Source organism: Dendrobium catenatum, unplaced genomic scaffold (genome assembly GCF_001605985.2).
Source record: "Dendrobium catenatum unplaced genomic scaffold, ASM160598v2 fragScaff_scaffold_659, whole genome shotgun sequence".
NCBI classification, from domain to species: Eukaryota; Viridiplantae; Streptophyta; class Magnoliopsida; order Asparagales; family Orchidaceae; genus Dendrobium; species Dendrobium catenatum.
In genome coordinates this window covers 943,858-963,816 of record NW_021319121.1, presented here as the reverse complement: position 1 = coordinate 963,816, position 19,959 = coordinate 943,858, and the positions used below count along the sequence as shown (strand labels likewise).

Here is a 19,959-nt window from a genome sequence, read left to right as displayed (position 1 = left end):
TAGCGTTAAGTTAACTTGAGGTATTTATCTTTTGGTTTCTTATTGTACTTGACATAAACCAATTTGTTCATTTTAGTCGCAACCAAATAATTTTTTCTCTTTGTATTCCTTTGATTGAATGTGTTCCTAATATTTTAACATGGAGAAGCTTAACAAGTTAGTTTAGGTCTATGACTACAAATGCTTGTAATTCTAGTGTTTTGTCTTCAAAGTGCATTCATCAACACTCTAAAATCTTGTGTTAGAAAAAATAAAATTATAATATCATTAAGTATATATTCAACAAAATTAATATTAAGTAGAATTATTAGATATGTTCAAAATATTTTAACTTGCTGAAGCTAAACACATCAGTCGTAGAACTATGGCTACAAATGATTTTAATTTTAGTGGATTGTCATCAAAGTACATTAACCAACGCTCTAAAATCTTGAGTTAGAAAAAATAAAATTATAATATCACTAAGTATGTATTTAATAAAATTAATATCAAGTAAAAGTATTAGATATTTTACCAGGTGAACATGCTCTGCATGATAATTAGATAGCTCTCGTGCTGAACATTATATTTTTGTGATGAATTCTTCAAGTTGTCTAGTGCTCTCAAAATCTTTTGATGAGCTTATCATTCTCTCAATACATTTGTATAAATCAGCATTAACCTCTACGCATTCAAAGTTGCTACCTTAAAAATGAAATAGATTTAAAAAAGATCTACCAAAATGCAAAGCACGATGTAATTGTTTGCCCCATATAAGTTTAATATTTTTTAGATTGCTTTATAAGATATATATATATATATATATATATTGCTTGTTTCCCTTCATATTATTTTGCCCATACATTGCCATTTCAATTTTTTTTTTGGAAGTAACATTGCCTTTAATTGATTCCTCATGCCACAAATTGCTTTATAATGCCCAATAAACAATATCAAATCTTGTGATGATTAGTCTAATAAGATCATTTTTAGTAAACTGTCTCATTAAACTCAATACCCAATTATGGTAGTAACTTGCTAACTCTTTTTTGCTTTAATTAAAGCATTTTTACGTCATGGCAAGTCTGGAAGATTTTCTAGCATCAAGTCGAGATAATGGGTAGCACAAGAAGTTTACTATAGTTGTTTTCTTTTCTTCATTTACATACTTCCTGCTGTTTTATATGCATTTACATCATTTGTTACCACTTGCACAACTAGATGTTCTCCAACTTCCTCAACAATATCATCAAGCATTATGAATAGCAATAACGCATCTTTAATAAACTTAGATGTGTTAACATTTAAAAAAAACACCACCCCATTAGGATTGTTGACAAGTTGATCAATCTTTGATCTGTTATGTCTTGCCAACTATTTGATATTATTGAAATTTCTATTTGTGCCGATGTATTTATTTTTTAACTATATTGTCGGTAGTAAATTTTCTAAGCTCATGCATAGTTGGAGATTTCAATTCTCAACCATAGTTTTCAATGGTGCATGCCTGATATAGCATCTATAGGATCTTTATAGTGAAAGCAACAACTTGATTGATGTCTTTTTAAGATGTCGGTGGAAGGTTTATATGACTAGTGGTGAAAATGTTTTCAGGATTTAGGAATATTTGATGTTGAAACTTCTAGGCTATAAAAGAGTAAATGTTATTTGGAGGAAAAGACGAGAAACTCCAGATCAAAGGTTTGGGTTGTTAAGGAACTAATGTTAACGTTTTTATGAATTTTGAATTTGTAATTTAGAAGTTGTTATGTTTTAAATATGATTGCTCATAATAGAAAATTTTATCCCTATATTGGGCTTTTGGTTAGGGTATCTTAGGATTATTAGAGAATTGAGGCCTTCAAAGTTTATGAGGAATGTAAGAGAATTTTTGGGAGAGTTTTGAAGAGGATAGATGTGTTTCGAGGAAGGGCGAAACTAGGATTGAGGTTATGTAGATGAGATGATACTTATGTTGAAAAAGAGGAGTAAGGGTGAGAACTCATAACTAAGGACTTGACTAAAGTCCTAAGGTATTAGCCACCAAGCTTCATCAAAGATTCGAGCAACTATCAAACATTTCCACATGAAATTTGAATAAGCAAAAAGTAATTTTTATGCAATGAATCTAAAAGTATAAATCATGGTTCTAGTTATTTGTCTCTCAAGCCATAAAACTTTGAACAGTCTTAGAAGCTAATAAAATACTATTACATGATTTTATGACTTATTCTATTACAAAAGGAAAGAAAATAAGATAAATAAAATAAAATTTAAAGTATTAAAAATATAATAATTTTGATTGGCCAAATAAAATGAGTAGAGTGACTTTGAAATCAAATAATTTTTAATGATTTTTGCTTTCTTAGTTGGTATGGCCCACTTAACCATCAAAAGGCATTACATCAAGTTGCTTAGTTATTCTCTAAATATTTTAGAGAGATGATGGATCATCTATGGGATTGCATTGTGCATATGATGAATGTTTTAAATTTTGATGCAACATCTTAGTGTGTGATCTTGTTCTTGATCTCTATCACAGTGCTGCATTAGTGCTATATTGGGAAAGGATAGTCTAGGGGTGTCAAACGGGATAGCGGGTCAGGTTCGGGTCAAATCCGGATTGACTCTGGTTTAAATGGGTTGACCCTAACCCGACAATTTTTTTGCAAACAGATCAGGAAATCCAACCTGAACCCGACCCGCGTGGGTTGCCAGGTTGATCCGACCTGACCCGTCAACATGAAATGGGCGTAGTCGCGTGCATGCGTGCAAAGCCTGACAGAGCGCGGCGAGGCCGAGACTGAGCGCTAGCCGCGCAACATGGCCAAAGGCTGGGCTTGGGGCCGTTGCCGTTGCGGGCCGTGCGGTTGGGCCGAATGGAAGCGATAGTGGTTTTCCGGCTTGGCCGCCTAACATCTCAGTGGAAAGATGCTGCAATAGTGGAAAAGGTAATGACAGATATGAGTTGATGGAAGAGGTGGTAGCCAATAGGTTTGGTGTTTTGAGAGTCGGTCTCAGGATGAGAGGCGGGTGACGCATGGCGGAGATCTCGCAATTTTGACTTTAGCGAAGGCACCTCTGTGTTACAGGTGTATAGTGGTAGGCTGGGTTAAACAGGTCAACCCGTGTCATTTTTGGGTTCCCAGGTCAACTCGAACCCGACCCGGCTTTTGAAACGGGTCGACTTGCAGACCTGTATTCAAACAAGTTGACCCGAACCAGAAATTTTTCTTGTCGGGTCCGGGTCGGGTTTCAGGTCATGTCAAATATTGACACCCCTAGGATAGTCCTTGCATAATTAACATGAATCCCATTTCCATTTAAAAAAAAATTACAATATCCATATAAATTTGATTTCGATGTTCTTTAGAGGATACTAGTGGGATACTTTGGCTTTAATCTTTAATTACAGGACCCAAATCTTCAATAAATCAATTCATAAGGCCTTGAATTTCTCTTATGAAAATAAATGTACCATCAATACCACTAGTAGGAACATTAATAAGACCACTAGTAGCATCATAATGTCCAAAATTTGAATAGCCAAATATGATCTAGCTCAATCATTTCATCCATGCTTTATTAGTGTTGTTGCTTTTTTTGTTGTAGAGGCATTCAAATAGTTTAACATCACTCATTTAAATTTATATGGAACTAACACACATGATTTCACATTCTTATGAGTTTGAGCAAGATGATCCCCAAGTCTTTTAACACCTCTGGGGATAAATTTGTTGCAAAATTTATATTTGATATACCAATGTTTAAAATTGCGCAATTGGTTATTGAGGTATTTTTCTTTTGTGAGACGAGGCGTAAGCCTCAAGGCGTTTTGAGGTTTAATCCTCAAAATCTAAAAATTGAGTAAAGTCAAAATAAAAGTTAAAATTAATTTTTATATAATCCAAATAATATGTTAAAAGATGACATATTAACTTTCTATAGAACTATGAAGTAACAAATTTACACACACACACATACATATATATATATATATATATATTGTATATATATATATATGTATGTGTGTGTGTGTAAATTGTATAAAATGTAAAGTGTTAAGTGATAAATCATTTGAAATAGAATTGAAATCCAAATATTACAGGAACAAAATAATAGAAAATATGTGAATAGTATTAAAATACTACATAACATCAAGTTCAGCTCTAATTATTTTTTATTCTCAATTGCCTACTAAAAAATGTTTAATTCAGAAAGAAATTTGAAATAACATGTAGCATTTCTTCTCCTTCTCTGCATCTAATTCAACTTCAGTCCTACGCTTTCAAGCAAATATTTTCTCATAACACCAATATTTGCCATTGTAGATTACAAAGGACTAGTAGAATACCAAACAAATTCTAAGTACTTAATTACAATATTTTAAAATAAAACAGTCTAACACAAAAGCTTTATAGAATAACCATTTTTTGATGTGAATACACTTTGAATTTTTTTTTTCTAAAATGATGTCAATCATCATGCAGTTCAATATCCGAATTGTCTGTTAATAGAGGGAAAGAAACCAAGAAATTTGACTAAATATCATGAAAAATCAAATGCACCTTGAATCATATGCCATGCTCAGTTTAAAACTTAACAAAAATTTGAATAATTATGATGCATTCTTATAAAGCTTTAAGACAGGTCAAATTTTGCAAATCAAGCTTTATGGAGACAAAAGTCACCAAACAAAATAACCATACTAAGGAAAATAAAAAATGAGTTAATAAAATTTACCTTGTTTTATTATTATCTTTGCTCAAATTTGGATTATGTGAATGAGTGAGGCGTGCTTGGAGAGGGAGCGAAAAATCAGAGAGGGAGATAGAAATCGGAGAGGCATTGAAATAGAGGAGCGAGCGAGGGTTGAGAGATCGTGTTGAAAATGAATGAAAAAGCAAAAAAGGCTAAGAGGTAGAGAGGCGGGATTGGGTTTTGTAGAGCTTTTGTATTAGGGGTTTTAGCTTTCTATATAATCTAAGATTTGAATGATATGCTAAGATTGAATTTCGGAATTTTTTATAGCAATCAAAATTAGTCTATTAATTAAAAAGTTAAAAAATTAGATTTTTTGATAAAAAAAAAAATTTAAAAAGTTCCATACCATTTGCAATCTAAAACCACGCCTCAATGGGTTTTGAAATCTTAAGTTTCAAAAACCCCAACTCGATTAATTGATGCATGGGTCTTGGAAGATAGAGGAAAAATATAGGTTTTTGAGTATTTTTGCTAGCTCTTTAGAATGGAAGGAGTTTCGAGGTGTATGCTTCAATTTTTTTTTTTAAACAATGCTAGTCACTAACCAAATATAAAGATGATATGCAGTGATGATGTCATAATTCTAAAGAAGTTTTTTGTAAGGGAGAGAATCCTCGAATTCATGACCAATCTCAATGTTTAATTTGATCAAATTAAAATAGAAATGCTGTGAAAAGAGATATGACCATCTCTCAATGAAACTTGTACCTTTATTCATGCGGAAGAAGTTAGTATTAGTGTGATCCTCAACTCCTATATCATAGATGCCTCGGCCATGATGACTACCAAAATCAAAGAGGATGAGAGTAAATGTAGAAATTAATCAATAAATTAGAGAATACAAAGTTTTTGAAGTGAGAAGGAATCTAGTTTATATATTTGTGAAAAAACACATTATATTAGAGAGAATTTGATAGGCCGGCTCTCACTAAACCAGCCCAGCCAGCCCAAGGAGGGCCGGTTGGTTCATGTGTTTAGGAGGCAGACATGTTTGGTCTGCCCCCTATGTTTGCCGCCCAAACCTAGTGGACCCCACTATGAAAACAAATTAAGGAAGGAGGAGGGGGCGGCTAGGGTTGAAGGGACTTTTGAATTAGCAGATTTAAATTAATGTATTAAATAGGAACTTAGGAAGAGATGTTTAAGGTTAGGATTATGCTTTATTTTGTGGCTGATTTCAGAGTTCTTGTTCTTGGTGTCTTAGGCCCTAGATTCGTCTAGGAATTGGGAGAGAACAATCCTCCTCTTGAATTGAGGATCAATTGTATCTTGCTTTATTTCTTCTGTTGGTTTGCTTTCTACAATAAAAAAACTACTGTTTTTTTTCCATTTGATTTGTGGAGTTTTTTTGCTGTTTTCGTTAATCTTGTTAGGGTTTACTGAAATATTCAAGTATTTCCTATCAGAATTGCTTGAAGCTTTTGGATAAAATCAATGCTCTTAGTTAGAATTGAGGGATTAATGGATGAAATCAAGCCACCCTTAGCATTGGTAATGGACTATCTCATGATAAATTCGACTCCCATGAACATGGAAGCCTTTAAGTATGAAAAATTTGATAAACTATGAAATTTTTTCAACTGTTTCACCACACATCATTTGGTATGTGCTCATAAAAATTTTGCTAGTATCATTCGCATTATGCTTTTGGTTCCTTTGCATTATTATATATTAAAAAACTACTAATAATTTAACTCATAGTATAATCATATTCAATACTTATAACTCATTTATTAGCCGTATAAAATCCATTTTTGTTGATAGGTCGCTTTTAATTATGTGATGGGAGATGAACAATAAATCTAAACCCAAATTTTGATTAAACAATGCTTTACATTTTTCAGGGCTACCAAGCAATCTTATGTAAGTAAAATCATTGGAATGTCAATTGGATCTTAGTGAGCATTGATTATTGAAACCATTTATCCCTTTGCTAATCATCAAAATGTTCGACCTCCCAATTAATTAAGATTTGGTTTTGAAACCTCGGCCTTGAATATTCTCTTATTGATTTTCTAAAAAAATTGGTCACTTCCCATTTTAAAAATTGTGATGTTAGCAACTTTCAGCGCTTTCAGCGTGATGCTTGTGAATTTGTAAACATTATTATACTCTTATGATCTTCTAATCATTTTTCCCTTGCAAACATTGACATATTGGGGCCTTCTTGAATTCTCAACATCTTTGATGCTAAATGTGTTGTGTTATTGTTGTCAATTATACTTGAATTACTTTGTTATTTTTAATAAAAGAAAAATCCAAACTTAGTAGCATCTTTCCCCTCTTTCACAAAGTGATAAGTATCATGTTTGGAGTTCTTATTAAAAATTTAGATTTAATATTGCCACTAAGCTCTCCTATTTCTTCATAAAATGTTAGATTATTTATGAATTCTCTTGCATTGATATGCCCCGGACAAATCTATGTGGTTGAATGGAAATATTTATATCTTCTTAATATTGATCGAGCATTATAATTTCAAAATAATATTGTAATTACCTTTGGCGAAAAGCCAGTCTTAATTTTCAACTAGAGTCCTAGTAGTTATTACCCAAAATTTACAAGTATTTTAATCCCTTCTAAAATTTTTAGTTTTCTCCTTTATGAATGTTCATACTTATAATGGAGACAATTTTGATCTAAGAGCTTTAACATGTGCGTTTATCAAATACTAAAGGGGGATATAATGTTATCACCCAACTACAAGGAAATTTTGTATTTCCGTGGGTGTTCTTTTTTATGAAAATGAATGCTACTTTACTTGGTCTTTTCCTTAGAAGAGAATACTACAAAGACTGAAAATGAGTATGAGCATTTTAAAGCTGGCATAGTTTAAAGTTGAATCAATAAATGACATAGATGGTGAGAACCAATGAACCAAAGGATAATCCCTCTGGATAATTCCTGCAAGAGTTTGAAATCAATGAATTTGGGAGGCTGAAACAATTCTTAGGCATTAAAGTAGCATATTTTAGAGAAATCTTACATCTCAACAGAGTATGTGTTGGATCACTTGAAAGAAAATGGTACTCTGGGCAACAAGGTTGTTGGATCACCTGTCAAATCCAATGTATGGCGTATGGAGAGCATAATGATAGCGTTGTAGATTGAGGAAGGTTCGAAAGATTGATTTACTAATCCCACACAAGCTGTATATTGCCTATATTGTTAGAGCAATAAGTTAAGGATGTAGAACTATATATGCAAGTGATGTTGATTTGAAAATTACACGTGCTTGAATAGAGCTTAACAATTTATTAACTCACAATGAACTTAAGCAATGACTTCAGCATGCAAGGGGGCAATCAAGTTTACGAAAACAGTCACATGCTAATGGGAGGACCATTAAATAACAGATTAATTAATTACATGCTCACGTGGTGTTGCAGAAACAATCCCTTTGCTAACAAATATATTAGTCGCTACAAAGGCCTACTCACACAACGCTCTTGGTGTGGGCTAAGCAGATAAACTTTTACAATAAAACGATGACACGATTGAGGAGGGATAAATAAGATACGAGAGGGGGAGGGGGGGGGGGGTTTACCCGCATGGAGGAAGATATTAAGCCACGACGAAGTCGTTTGGTTGCCTATGTGGAAATGACAACAATATGAACCCTCTTGCATGCCCGGACAACACTCTAACATCTACGGAAACTCTGGACAACTATGTGGACGACAAATTCTGAAACAACTGGTAGTGGGGCTGGAAAATGGGCCAATCTTGTATTTCAACAGCAGGCGGCGTCTTTGGGATGATTTGGGAGGGAAATAACAAGCTCCCGTCGTGAAATTTGGGGGGGGGGAGCACTAAATGATTTGGGGGTTGATTTAGGGCCTTAGTGGAGTTGCCAACTATAGCTTACTAGTTAAGGAAAGATGAATTAATTCAGATTTCCAATTAATATTCAGATTTAATGACGTGATATCCTTTCAAATATAGCCCAACAATTTAGGAAAGGAATTCAAGGCTTGTAGGAGAATTCAATTTTGAATTCAAATTCTCAAAATTAACGCTAGGCTAATTTAGGAAGGGGACTTAATTGGGATCCTCCAATTTATATTCAAATTGAATGATTGGGATTTCTTTCTAAACATAACCCAACAATTTGGGAAAGGATTTCAAGGCTTTATGGGATTTTGAATTTGAATTTCAGATTTTTCAAAATTAACACTAGGCTAGTTTGGGAAGGGGAATTAATTGGGATTTCCAATTAATATTCAAATTGATTGATTGAGATATATTTCCAAGCATAACCCAATAATTTGTGAAATGATTTCAAGGCTTTAGGAGATTTTGAATTTGAGTTTCAAATTTTTAAAAATTAACACTAGGCTAATTTAGTAAGGGGAATTAATTGGGATCTCCAATTAATGTTCAAATTGATTGATTGTGATATCTCTCCAAACATAAGCCGACAATTTGGGTAGGATTTCAAGGCTTTAGGAGAATTTGAATTTGAATTTCAGATTTTTTTGAAATTAATGCTAGGCTAATTTAGGAAAATGTTGAGGATTAATTTGAAATTTTGGGAGGTAAGGGAAGAGGGGTTCATTATGATTTTAGCCATGAGAACAAGGAGGTGGTCGGCGGCTATGAAGAGGGGGGAAAGGAGAGGTTGTGCATGGTCAAGGTTAGGAGGAGAAGGGAGATGGTCGGTTGGAGCTTTGGGAGGAGATGACAATGGTGGCAAGCTCAATGGGGGTGGAGGCAGAGATAAACCGTGAGCCTGGACGTTTCCTGTGGCTGACAAATCTTGTTTTGCCCTCACCTAGGGACTTCACATAAGCTCTCACAAGAACTCTCAAGGCTCTCAAACACACCAAGACATAAAGTGCAAAAAAATTCATTCAAAATAATCATCATCCTTCCTAAGGGGGAGGTGAGGCTATAAATAGACAAAATACAATAAAACATCAAATGACAAACGTGCCCCATGGGGTCATATAAACCTACTCCCTCAAGTGAGGGTAAAAATTAAAAACTACACATAATTGCTCAGAAATAGAGCAATCCGATCCTAGCCGTAAATCTCCTGCCTTTCCTCTTATAAACTTTCCACAGCCAGATGTCCTCATCATTTACTTCTTGCATGATCTAAATAAAAAAAAAAAACTCATGAGTTGTCCATAATGTCCTTCAATGTCTAGCAACTACTCTAGGAAGAGGATTCTTCTTGAAGAGTAACAAACTTAGTGTATATGTTTATTAAATGCTGATTATGCGAGATTAGTTAATGATTGAAGGCCAACAACTAGTTACTATACCTTTCTCGGAGGTAATCTCGTTTCGTAGGGAACTAAGAAACACATAATTGTAGCTAGATTAAGTGTTGAAGTTGAATTAAGATTAAGAACTAAAATACTTAATTTCAAAAAAGTGTTGAAGTTGAATTCAAAGCTATAGCTAAAAACATCTATGATATTCTATGGCTTAAACTAAACTTCATGATCTCAAAATCAAATATGAAGGATTTGTGAGACTTTATTTTGACAATAAATCATCAATCAATATTACTCACAATCCTTTCTAATATGATCGTGCACAACATATTGACATTGATAGATACCTTATCAAAGAAAAATTGGACAGTTGTTTAATTAGCACTCATTGCATTTCTTCAAATAATTAATAAGTAAATGTTATGATCAAAAGACTACCAACTTTAAGGTTTCAAGAAATTACTTGTACGCTAAGAATGAATCTATCTTGTGGGAAACCTCATGATAATGCAAGGATCCATGTTGGCAATCCCAGGGATCCATGATGGTAATCAAGGGATCTAGGTTTTTATTTGTGGAATTATTGGTTGTGTGAAATCTGAAATTTTGTGTATAAATAGTTTCTTTTGTAGCTTTACAAAATTAAGAATATATATATATTTGTAAGGTTATTTCTTATTTTTATCCAATTAAGAGTAATGTTTTTCCCTTCTTATGGCTTCCTCATATATAGTAGAGGATTGGTCGACTGTACTAGAAGAAATAACAAGAGGATTTGATTCCTCCATTCTCAATTTAACTTTTGTTTTTTCTTTCATAACTTATTTATTTTTTGTTATCTGCATGAGCTCTTTCCTATTGGGATGACTTGCTGGTGGGTGACCAATGAATTTAGGATCTAGCTGGAACAAGACTTATGGGTGATCATAATTAGTTGACGTAACTAGGAAAGTTTAATTTTAAAGATTTCTCCTTTGCTTTCAAAATGCTGTGCTGTTGACTGCGGCTGTATGTGCTTGAAATTAAGATTAACTTAGTTTTTTGATAAAGAAAAATTTCTATGATAATTGTTATTCCTTTCAAATATAGAGATTATTAAGATGGTCTGTAAAAGAATTATTTAATTGCACAAAAGATATAAGCGTGCTCCCTTATCTGTGGTTTTTCAGTTTTCCTTACAGATCTTTATACTTCTGGCTTTTAAAAAGTTTTTCCTTTTATGCAAACTGATTAATTTTGTATGATCTCACTCCTTTCAGCAAATTGTGCCACCCGTACTTGACTCCTTTCTTGACCAAGACAGCAGAGTTCGGTATTATGCATGTGAGGCACTATACAACATAGCAAAGGTGAGTTTGTTTCATTTTAATAATGTATTATCTTTTTCTTTGATATTAATTGTTGGTTTAAAGATGCCGCTGATGCTGATGATGATCTTTCATGTAACCTAAAAATTTAGCCATTTGAATATCTTTTTTGTAGGTTGTTAGAGGAGATTTCATTGTTTATTTCAACCAGATTTTTGATGCCCTTTGTAAGCTTTCAGCAGACTCGGATGCCACCGTGCAGAGTGCTACCCACCTACTAGATCGACTAGTAAAGGTAAGTGAACGATGTCTTTTTTGGGCATATTTTGGACTCGGAATTGTTATCAATTTGATCTTGTTGTAACAATTATTTTGGCCAATTAACCAGGATATCGTTACTGAGAGCGATCAATTCAGGTTCTCTCTACGATATCCCCTTTTAGTTTTCCAGGAAGGGTAGCTTTTATTCAAGTGCTCTCATATTATTATAACTTCTTTTCTTATTTGTTAAAGCATAGAAGAATTTATACCATTGTTACGAGAACGGATGCATGTATTAAGCCCCTACGTTCGACAGTTTTTGGTAGGATGGATCACTGTGCTGGATAGTGTTCCAGATATTGATATGCTTGGTTTCCTTCCAGATTTTCTTGATGGTAACAATGCTTTAGACAATCCTATTTGCGCACTTGTTGCACGTGCTTCAACAAAAAACATCTAAGACGTGCGATTCGATATGCATAGGCCTCTTCAACATGCTAAGTGATTCCAGCCATGAAATACGCCAACAAGCTGATTCTGCACTCTCAGAATTTCTACAAGAAATAAAGAACTCTCCAGTAAGGATTTCCGAAACTAGTATATATTAGTAGTACTTAGCTTGGTTGTTTCTTGAAATTAACTTGCCCGGTACTTGTGGCGTTCTAGGAGTATTTTTTCCTGAATGCCGTACTTGTTCTTAGTTCATAAATAAAACTATCCGAAAGTTGTAAATGTCAAAAGCAATAGGTTAATTGCTAAATTTGTTCATTTTTATGGGGTTGCTGACCTAAAATGTGCTCTGAAGAATGTAGATTATGGCCGCATGGCAGAAATATTAGTACAGAGGGCTACTTCTACAGATGAGTTTACTAGGTTAACATCTATCACCTGGGTAAGGATGAATAAACTTATAATTTTTTTTCTTCATTATGATTCTTCTATATAATCTTTTGATTGGTTGTTCTTTATTAATGAAAAAGAGTTCCTTTAATGTTTCCTTGCTTTCTTACCACATTGGAAATGATTTTCATAAGCTGATCTGTTGATTTGCAGATAAACGAGTTTGTTAAACTTGGTGGAGACCAGCTTGTTCCACACTATGCAGATATTCTTGGAGCCATATTACCTTGCATATCAGACGAAGAAGAGAAGATAAGAGTGGTAAGCATAGTTCTATCCTTTTTATTCCATCCATGTATGATTGTCTGTAGATGATTTAGAACAAATCTTTTTAATTCTTTCTTAGGTTGCTCGTGAAACTAATGAAGAACTTCGTGCCATTCATGCTGAACCAGCGGAGGGATTCGATATAGCAGCAATCCTTTCGATTGCAAGGAGGTGCATTTTTTTTTCTGTCATCTGGGAATCAGCGAGGTTTAATGGTTACTTATGCCAATATAATTCCTGAGTTGATATTTCTTGTGCCTCTCTGCTAGCAACAGCAGAAATCTATCAGGAAGGACCTTCTATTTTATTTGGCTAAGTTGAGGGGAAATCTTCGAGTTTAGTTATTTTTGCGACTTGATGAGTAATAATGTGATTGTTTTTTGCTCTGTTCACTATAATTATGATATATTGCAATGCTCTTCTGTCAGACAATTAACAAGCCAATGGGAAGCCACAAGATTGGAAGCCCTTCATTGGATTGAAACACTGCTGACCCGTCATCGATCTGAGGTTATTATTCAATTTGATAAAAGCTATTCAACTATTTTATTCATCCTGTTCCTATAAATGAACTTTTTCTCGTATATCTTTTACTTGTATCATGAATAGTTTCTAAGCAATTTCTTCAGTGTGCTGATTAAAGTTTTTTCTTCAGTTGCATATGTAATTTGGCTTTTAATTTATTTTCTTGTACCTTTGTCATGATTAGTTTCCTGCATGATGCATGACAGTTGTTTTTGGTTGGATTATTATTTTTGTCTGATTCGAGTTTTTTTTATTGATTCTTGCTGGTGAACACTTTTTATCTGATTAACGTGTTCAGCAATTTACCTTTTACTCCTGCTTTGGGTTTTGCTATAATATTTATATATGTTGCCCTATTAGATTCTATTGATTATTTGCTTCGGTTGTGCATCAACACATGTTGTGTTGCCTATTTCAGTCAAGGAGTTGAACGATATCAACCTTCACACATTGAGAAGGAATATGGTTCATTGCTTGTGCGGAAAATTTCAAGCCTAAAAGCCCAATTAAATGACTTAGTGTCTGATTAGAGGATGATGAACTTGCTCGAGATTGATGGCATGTCTTAGCTCAAGTAAATTGAGTTCTTTGATTAGATTGAGGTGATTATGGAATTAATGTCATCTGTAAAAGCTGTTGGACCAAAGTTGACTATTGCTTTTCAAAACTATCAATCGGACCAACATTCTTTACTCCATAGAAACTCTGCACATATTACTACTTTAACACTAGTATTTATGTTTGAGGAATAAAGGATGGCACATTTGTGATGCTATTTATTCTGCTTAGCATTGACATATCCATTTGAACAAAGAATAATGTTTACCTATCCCCTTGGCTTGATGAAATGAAAGAGATAATGTTTAAAATTATTGTTTGTCTGAGTTATATCCAAGTTGATCCACCTCACTGATGTGAAACATACATGCAAGAATGATTTAGATTAAGGAAATTGCATGCTTAATATTTAGAGCACAATAATTATATATTTATAGTGATTTCGAATGACAACATAAAACACAAAGCGGTGACATAAACTTAGGCTAAATCACATGTATAGGAGTTGAGAACGTAAAATAATCAATTAATCTAACATTGCATACATGAAAAGTTTCAACAAGAAATTCCTAGCTAAGAATGAGATTAATAATACGAAGGACCCCTCACACAACTCTATAATTTACCAGGCTTTAGCGGATGACTAACACGATCTCACTGAATCAATTAATTTCACAATTGAAAGTAACTAGGAAAATAAAAGAGTGAGGGAAAGAGTTCACCGAATCCTGGGTTTAGGGCTTTGGGGCATCAACTAGAAGGTCTTTCCGGACAGGACAGTCGCTTCCTTTGGCTGAATTTCCTCTGGACAGCAACCTGGATCCTGTTCGGCGAAGTGGGGCGGCAGCTGGAGGACTTTGGAGCAACGGAACTGCTGTTTCTGCTGCTGAAATTCTTCTGGACAGCTGCGATGAGAGCCGTGGCAGCAGTTTAGACTCTCCAGAAATTCTGGACAGCAGGATGCTCCTGCTGGAATGCTTGGACAGCTAGCAGGTTGTTTTGAAAATCAGTGGAGACGGCCAGGTTTAGGAGAGATTAGTGAGGGCTTGATTTGAGGGTTTAAGGAAGTAAATTAAATAGATAGGAGAGGGGAAGGAGGGGCGGCAGCCAAGGGGATTTAAGAGGCGTTTAATTAGGGCTATATTGCAAAGTAGAGAGAGAAAGGGGATAGAGAGGGGCCGGCCATATGGGGGAGGGGTTTAATAGGTTTAGGTTCAATGTATGTGGGCATGTGGGAATTTAATTAGTGATTGTCATTAGATCTAAGATTGAATTCAGATTTAATAGAATGGGGAGGTTTCCTAATTTGAGTTTATTAATAGGGAAAGCTTTAAAATTCAAATATAAATTTGAATTCACATGATGTAACTTTCCAAATTAATGGTGAGATAAATTAGGAAAGTAATTAAGGTAGATTTGAATTTTGAAATTCAAAATTCAAGAGTAATTGGTAGAGGGGCCGGCGGCTAATGGAAGCTAGGGGAGGCCGGTGGTGAGGGGACTTAGGGGAGTCTGACGATGGGAAGGATTTGGGAAGGCCGGCGGCTTGGGACTGTGGTGATGGCCGGCGGGTTAGGGTAAGGAAAGAAATGGTTATGGATGGGCTTGGCCGGCATCAAGGATTGGGAGGGAGATGTTTTGGTGGTGTGGAGGTGGAAAAGGGAAGGTGGTGTATGAGTGGCCGGCGGCTTTAAGGGGTTGGGAGCTTGGGATGACCGACGGCTATGGGGTGGATGTAAACCTAGGCCGACGTCTAGGGAGAGAGGGGGAAAAGAGAGAAGAAAAAAAGGGAAGAAAAGATAAGAACCGAGAATCCGAACTCTTCCATGGTTGGTGGGTGATCCGTTTCCCTTCACCAAGGGACTTTCTATAAGTTCTCTCCAAGAACCCTCAAGCTCTCACAATAGTAAAATACAGAAATTTTATTCAACAACAACAACAACAACATCAAGCCTTTATCCCACTACGTGGGGTCGACTACATGAATCCTTTTTCTCCATTGTGTCCTATTAAAAGTCAAATTCTCGTTTAAATCTAATAAAGAAGGGTCATTCCTAATATTTTCTAACCAAGTCTTTGTAGGTCTACCCCTACCTTTCTTAACATAAGTCAAATCTAATACCTCTACTCTCCTAACCGGGTCATCGAAAGGCCGCCGTTTTATGTGACCAAACCATCTAACGACTAGCAAAAAGCATACACCAAGGTACATCCTCTTGCAAATGTCTAGTGAGAACATCCATGACTAAAGCAAAAAGATATGGGCTTAAGGCTGATCCTTGATGTAACCCAACCGAAATAGGGAAATACTTGGTCAATCCACCTTGTGTTTGAACACAAGTAATAGCTCCTGCATACATATCTTTAATGATTTGAATATAAGCATTATTGACTCCTTTCTTTTCAAGAACTCTCCAAAGCACTTCTCTTGGAACTTTATCATATGCTTTTATTAAATCAATAAATATCATTTGTAGATCCTCCTTTTGTTCTCTATATTTCTCCATCAAACCTCTTAATAAATGTATGGCTTCCATAGTCGACTTACCCGGCATGAATCCAAATTGATTTTGAGAAACATTAGTATCACACCGCAATTATGCTCCATAACTCGCTCCCATAGTTTTAAAGTATGACACATTAACTTAATACCTCTATAATTCGCACAATCTTGTGCATCACCTTTATTCTTAAAAATAGTAATTAACACACTTATTCTCCACTCATATGGCATCTTTTTAGTCTTCAAAATAGTATTAAAAAGTTTAGTCAGACAAGAAATTCCTTCATCTCCTAAGCATTTCCACACCTCTATTGGAATATCATCAGGTCCAAGAGCTTTTCCACCCTTCATTTTCTTTAAAGCCTCTTTAACTTCAGTTTTACTTATACGCCGATAAAAACAGAAATTTTTATTAAAGCTGGAGGTGGAGAGGTTGTTGATCGGCCGACGAGTTGCCAAGGTACCTTGGGTCGTTGATCTTCAATCGTCTCGGCGAGGCAATAGAGAATGTGGTTGACGTAGCTTTCCACAGAGCCTTAGTAATCGCAATCCAGATTGTAGAAAGGAGAGAGCAAGATATCGATTTCTCCTTGAGCGTTGTAGGCAAAACCGTGGTTGACCTTAGGGTCGGCCATACACCAATTGTATACGGGAGGAAGGAGCTTGTCTTCTTCTCTTGGCTTCAAAAGACATGAGAGACTTAAGGTTTCCAAGGGAGAGGAGGCAATTGGAGGGGGGTGGTGTGGCCGGCGGTTTAGAGGTTTGTACTAGGGTTAGGTGGCGGTGGGGTTTGGGATTGGGCTAGCCGGCTGTTGGGGTGGGGGTGTGGGGAGGAGAAATGACAAGTTGTGGTGGAGAGGTTATGGGCTGAGAAGATTGGCACCTTGGTGGAGGGCTTGAGGAGGTGGCAATTTAGGGAAATTAGGAAAAAACAAAACAAAGAAAAAAAAGAAGATAGAACCGCGAGCCTTGGACTCTTCCGAAGACTGACGGGTGATGCGTTGCCCTTCATCAAGGGACTTCAAACAACGAGCCCGAACCCATCCTGCAGCTGGTGGAAACTACGATTCACTCCTATAGAAATCTCACCCAAGTTCTCTCCAAAGAACACAAGTGCAAACCTTTTATTTTATTAATAATTCATCATTGTCTAATGCAAGTGCAATGACCTCTATATATAGGCCTTAAAAGAAACTAAAAAACAACTTTGACTATTGGGCTTACATAAGACAAGATCCTTAAGGGTAAAAACAGAAAATGCATAATTAAATAAAAAAATGCAATTAATAAACTAAGATAAAATAGAGGGATCTCGATTGTCGATCTTCATCTCTTCCTTTGATTAACGTCCACTGTCAGATGTCCGCATCAACAATATTAATGAACAGTGCAATTTTATTCTACAATACGCATGTCAAACATGGTTGCAAGAGTCTCAAATATTTATTTGATTTGTCTTTTGGAAGCAAGTGGAAACACCAAAAACCATGCTAAGCACTTTAGTTATTAGTCGAGCCCGTAGGAGGGTAAGGACGGGTTGTATTTTGCTTAATTTCAATGAAAGCAATTAGCAGCAAAAGTACTATAGGTAATCACACCAATTACAATCTTTAATAATTAAGCCCATCATTAAGGTGAGGGGGGTTATTTAACCATTTCTACAAGATGTTCTAATGCTTTTTTATTTTATCATGCATAAGTGCAACAAGGGTCTAAAAATTTGACTCTAAGCATTATTTGCATTTGGTAGATCAAGAACTTAAATTTAAGGGTTTATGATTTACCGACTTAGGTAATTTCATTGTGGTTAGTTTGATGGCATACAAATCGAGGCAGCAAACACCTATATCAATTCATCCACACCAAAAATCTTTCTTGCAAGTATTCTTTCTTCACTTATGTCGGTGATCTTCAATGATTATCAGAGAATTGAGGATTACCTGAGAATTTGACTAATATTGCTTGATCAATAGCAATCATCAGACCAATCCAAATCCTTGACTAAAATGTCAACTCAACCATATTCCAAAGGGCATTTCTGTTTCATAATTTTATATAGATAATAGTGCATGAATTATATCAACTCGATCTTTGATAGACAACTGTTAGACCGGTTCCTATTGGACCGGTCAAGCCAGCCCCTTGCCAAGGACCGGCTCACATGTAAAGGAGGTGGGCGGCAAGAGAGGGGGAGAGGGAGATGGGGCCTACTAATTCAAATTCAATTATTTTGGAGCCAAAGGAGGGGCGGTAAAGGAAGATTTGTCCTATGAGGCTTAATTGATTAATTGCATGCTTTAAGTAGGAAGGGAAGATTAGAGTTTACTTGAAATATTCAAGTATCTCCTATCAAATTGGTATCAGAATGGATTTTGGGACCAATTGTGGGGTAATTTTTGAGAAATAAGTGGTGATTTTCGGCCGAAGGAAGAATTTTTCATTGTTTTTTATTAAAATCCAGATTTTTTTGAACCTACAACAATTCCAGATGGCGGTCAAGAAGGTAGATGCATTGGAGGAGCACCTTGAAGGAGAGATTAGCCAAATAAAAGCGACGATGGAAGATCGAATTTCATCCGTAGAAGACAATGTTTCATATGCGGAAGACAGTTTCCGATCTTCTTGCGATGGTGAATAAGCTATTGGAAAATCAAATTCATACGGCGGCATCGAAGACAAAGGGACTAGTGGGAAGAACTACGAATTCTGAATTTCGTAGGAGGGAAAACGATGTGGAGATCATAGAGGAGAAAGGGGGAAGGTATGGAGAGAGGCGTAGATATGGGAGGGCATGAACCAAGGGGTGCTGGTTGGGAGAGAAAAGAGGGAAATTATGCTATGAGGGGTGTTGATTTTGGAGAAAGAAGAGGAGAAAGTGAAGAGGGGTTTGAAGATGAGCAAGCAAGGGAAGATCGGAAGACTTGGGGAAAGCATAACACTTGGGAAAAGGGGAATTATGGAGGAATATGGGGAAACGAGGGAGATCCGAAGGCGAGGAAGCTGAAGATGCCAATTTTTGAAGGGGAAGATGCACATGGGTGGATCTACAAGGTGGGGAGTTATTTCGCCGTCAATGGGTTGACGGAGGAGGAGAAGTTAACAACAGTAGGCTTATGTTTAGAGGGGAAGGCGTTGTCGTGGTATCAGTGGAGGGACCAGAGGAGACTCATACGGAGTTGGAAGGAATTCAAGGAATGCTTATTTGAATGTGCTCTCGAACTGGCAGGGGAGTGGATTTCTATGAGCAATTCTTTGCACTGGCGCAGGACGGATCAGTGAAAAACTATCATGAAAATTTTGAGTACTTGGTCAGTAGGTTGGAGTGACTATCAGAGACTGCTTTAGAGGAAAATTTCATGAAAGGGCTCCAATCAGAAATTCGGGAAGCAATGCAGGTCATGAGGCCTTGTGACTTGGGACAGGCAATGGAGCTGACACAATTGGTGGAAGATCAGAAGTATCAAGAGAGGGGAGCCAGGAGCAATAGTTCAGTTGGTTCTTACAGGATGACTACTACTCTTCTAGTACCTAAAGGTCCTGCAGCAGCAGATTTTTGTGAGACTCCCAAGGAGAAGCCTGTAGGAGGGGTAAGTGGGGGAATTTTCAAAAGACTGACGGAGAGGGAGATGCAGGAGAAGAAGGCAAATGGACTATGCTTCAGGTGTGATGA

The 19,959-nt window shown here is 35.9% G+C and overlaps 1 protein-coding gene across 2 annotated transcripts in view; it reads left to right on the top strand.

Annotated features, from left to right (window-relative positions):
- LOC110094747 (protein VAC14 homolog) overlaps positions 1-19,959 on the top strand; it is a 61,477-nt gene that overhangs the window by 4,636 nt on the left and 36,882 nt on the right. For both annotated transcript variants that reach the window (XM_020820060.2, XM_020820059.2), the window contains exons 4-12: positions 11,228-11,317; positions 11,451-11,570; positions 11,664-11,692; positions 11,789-11,931; positions 12,020-12,114; positions 12,342-12,428; positions 12,590-12,697; positions 12,783-12,874; positions 13,132-13,213. In XM_020820060.2, the coding sequence (XP_020675719.1) occupies positions 11,228-11,317; positions 11,451-11,570; positions 11,664-11,692; positions 11,789-11,931; positions 12,020-12,114; positions 12,342-12,428; positions 12,590-12,697; positions 12,783-12,874; positions 13,132-13,213 (846 nt within the window). The remainder of the gene's footprint in view (positions 1-11,227; positions 11,318-11,450; positions 11,571-11,663; positions 11,693-11,788; positions 11,932-12,019; positions 12,115-12,341; positions 12,429-12,589; positions 12,698-12,782; positions 12,875-13,131; positions 13,214-19,959) is intronic.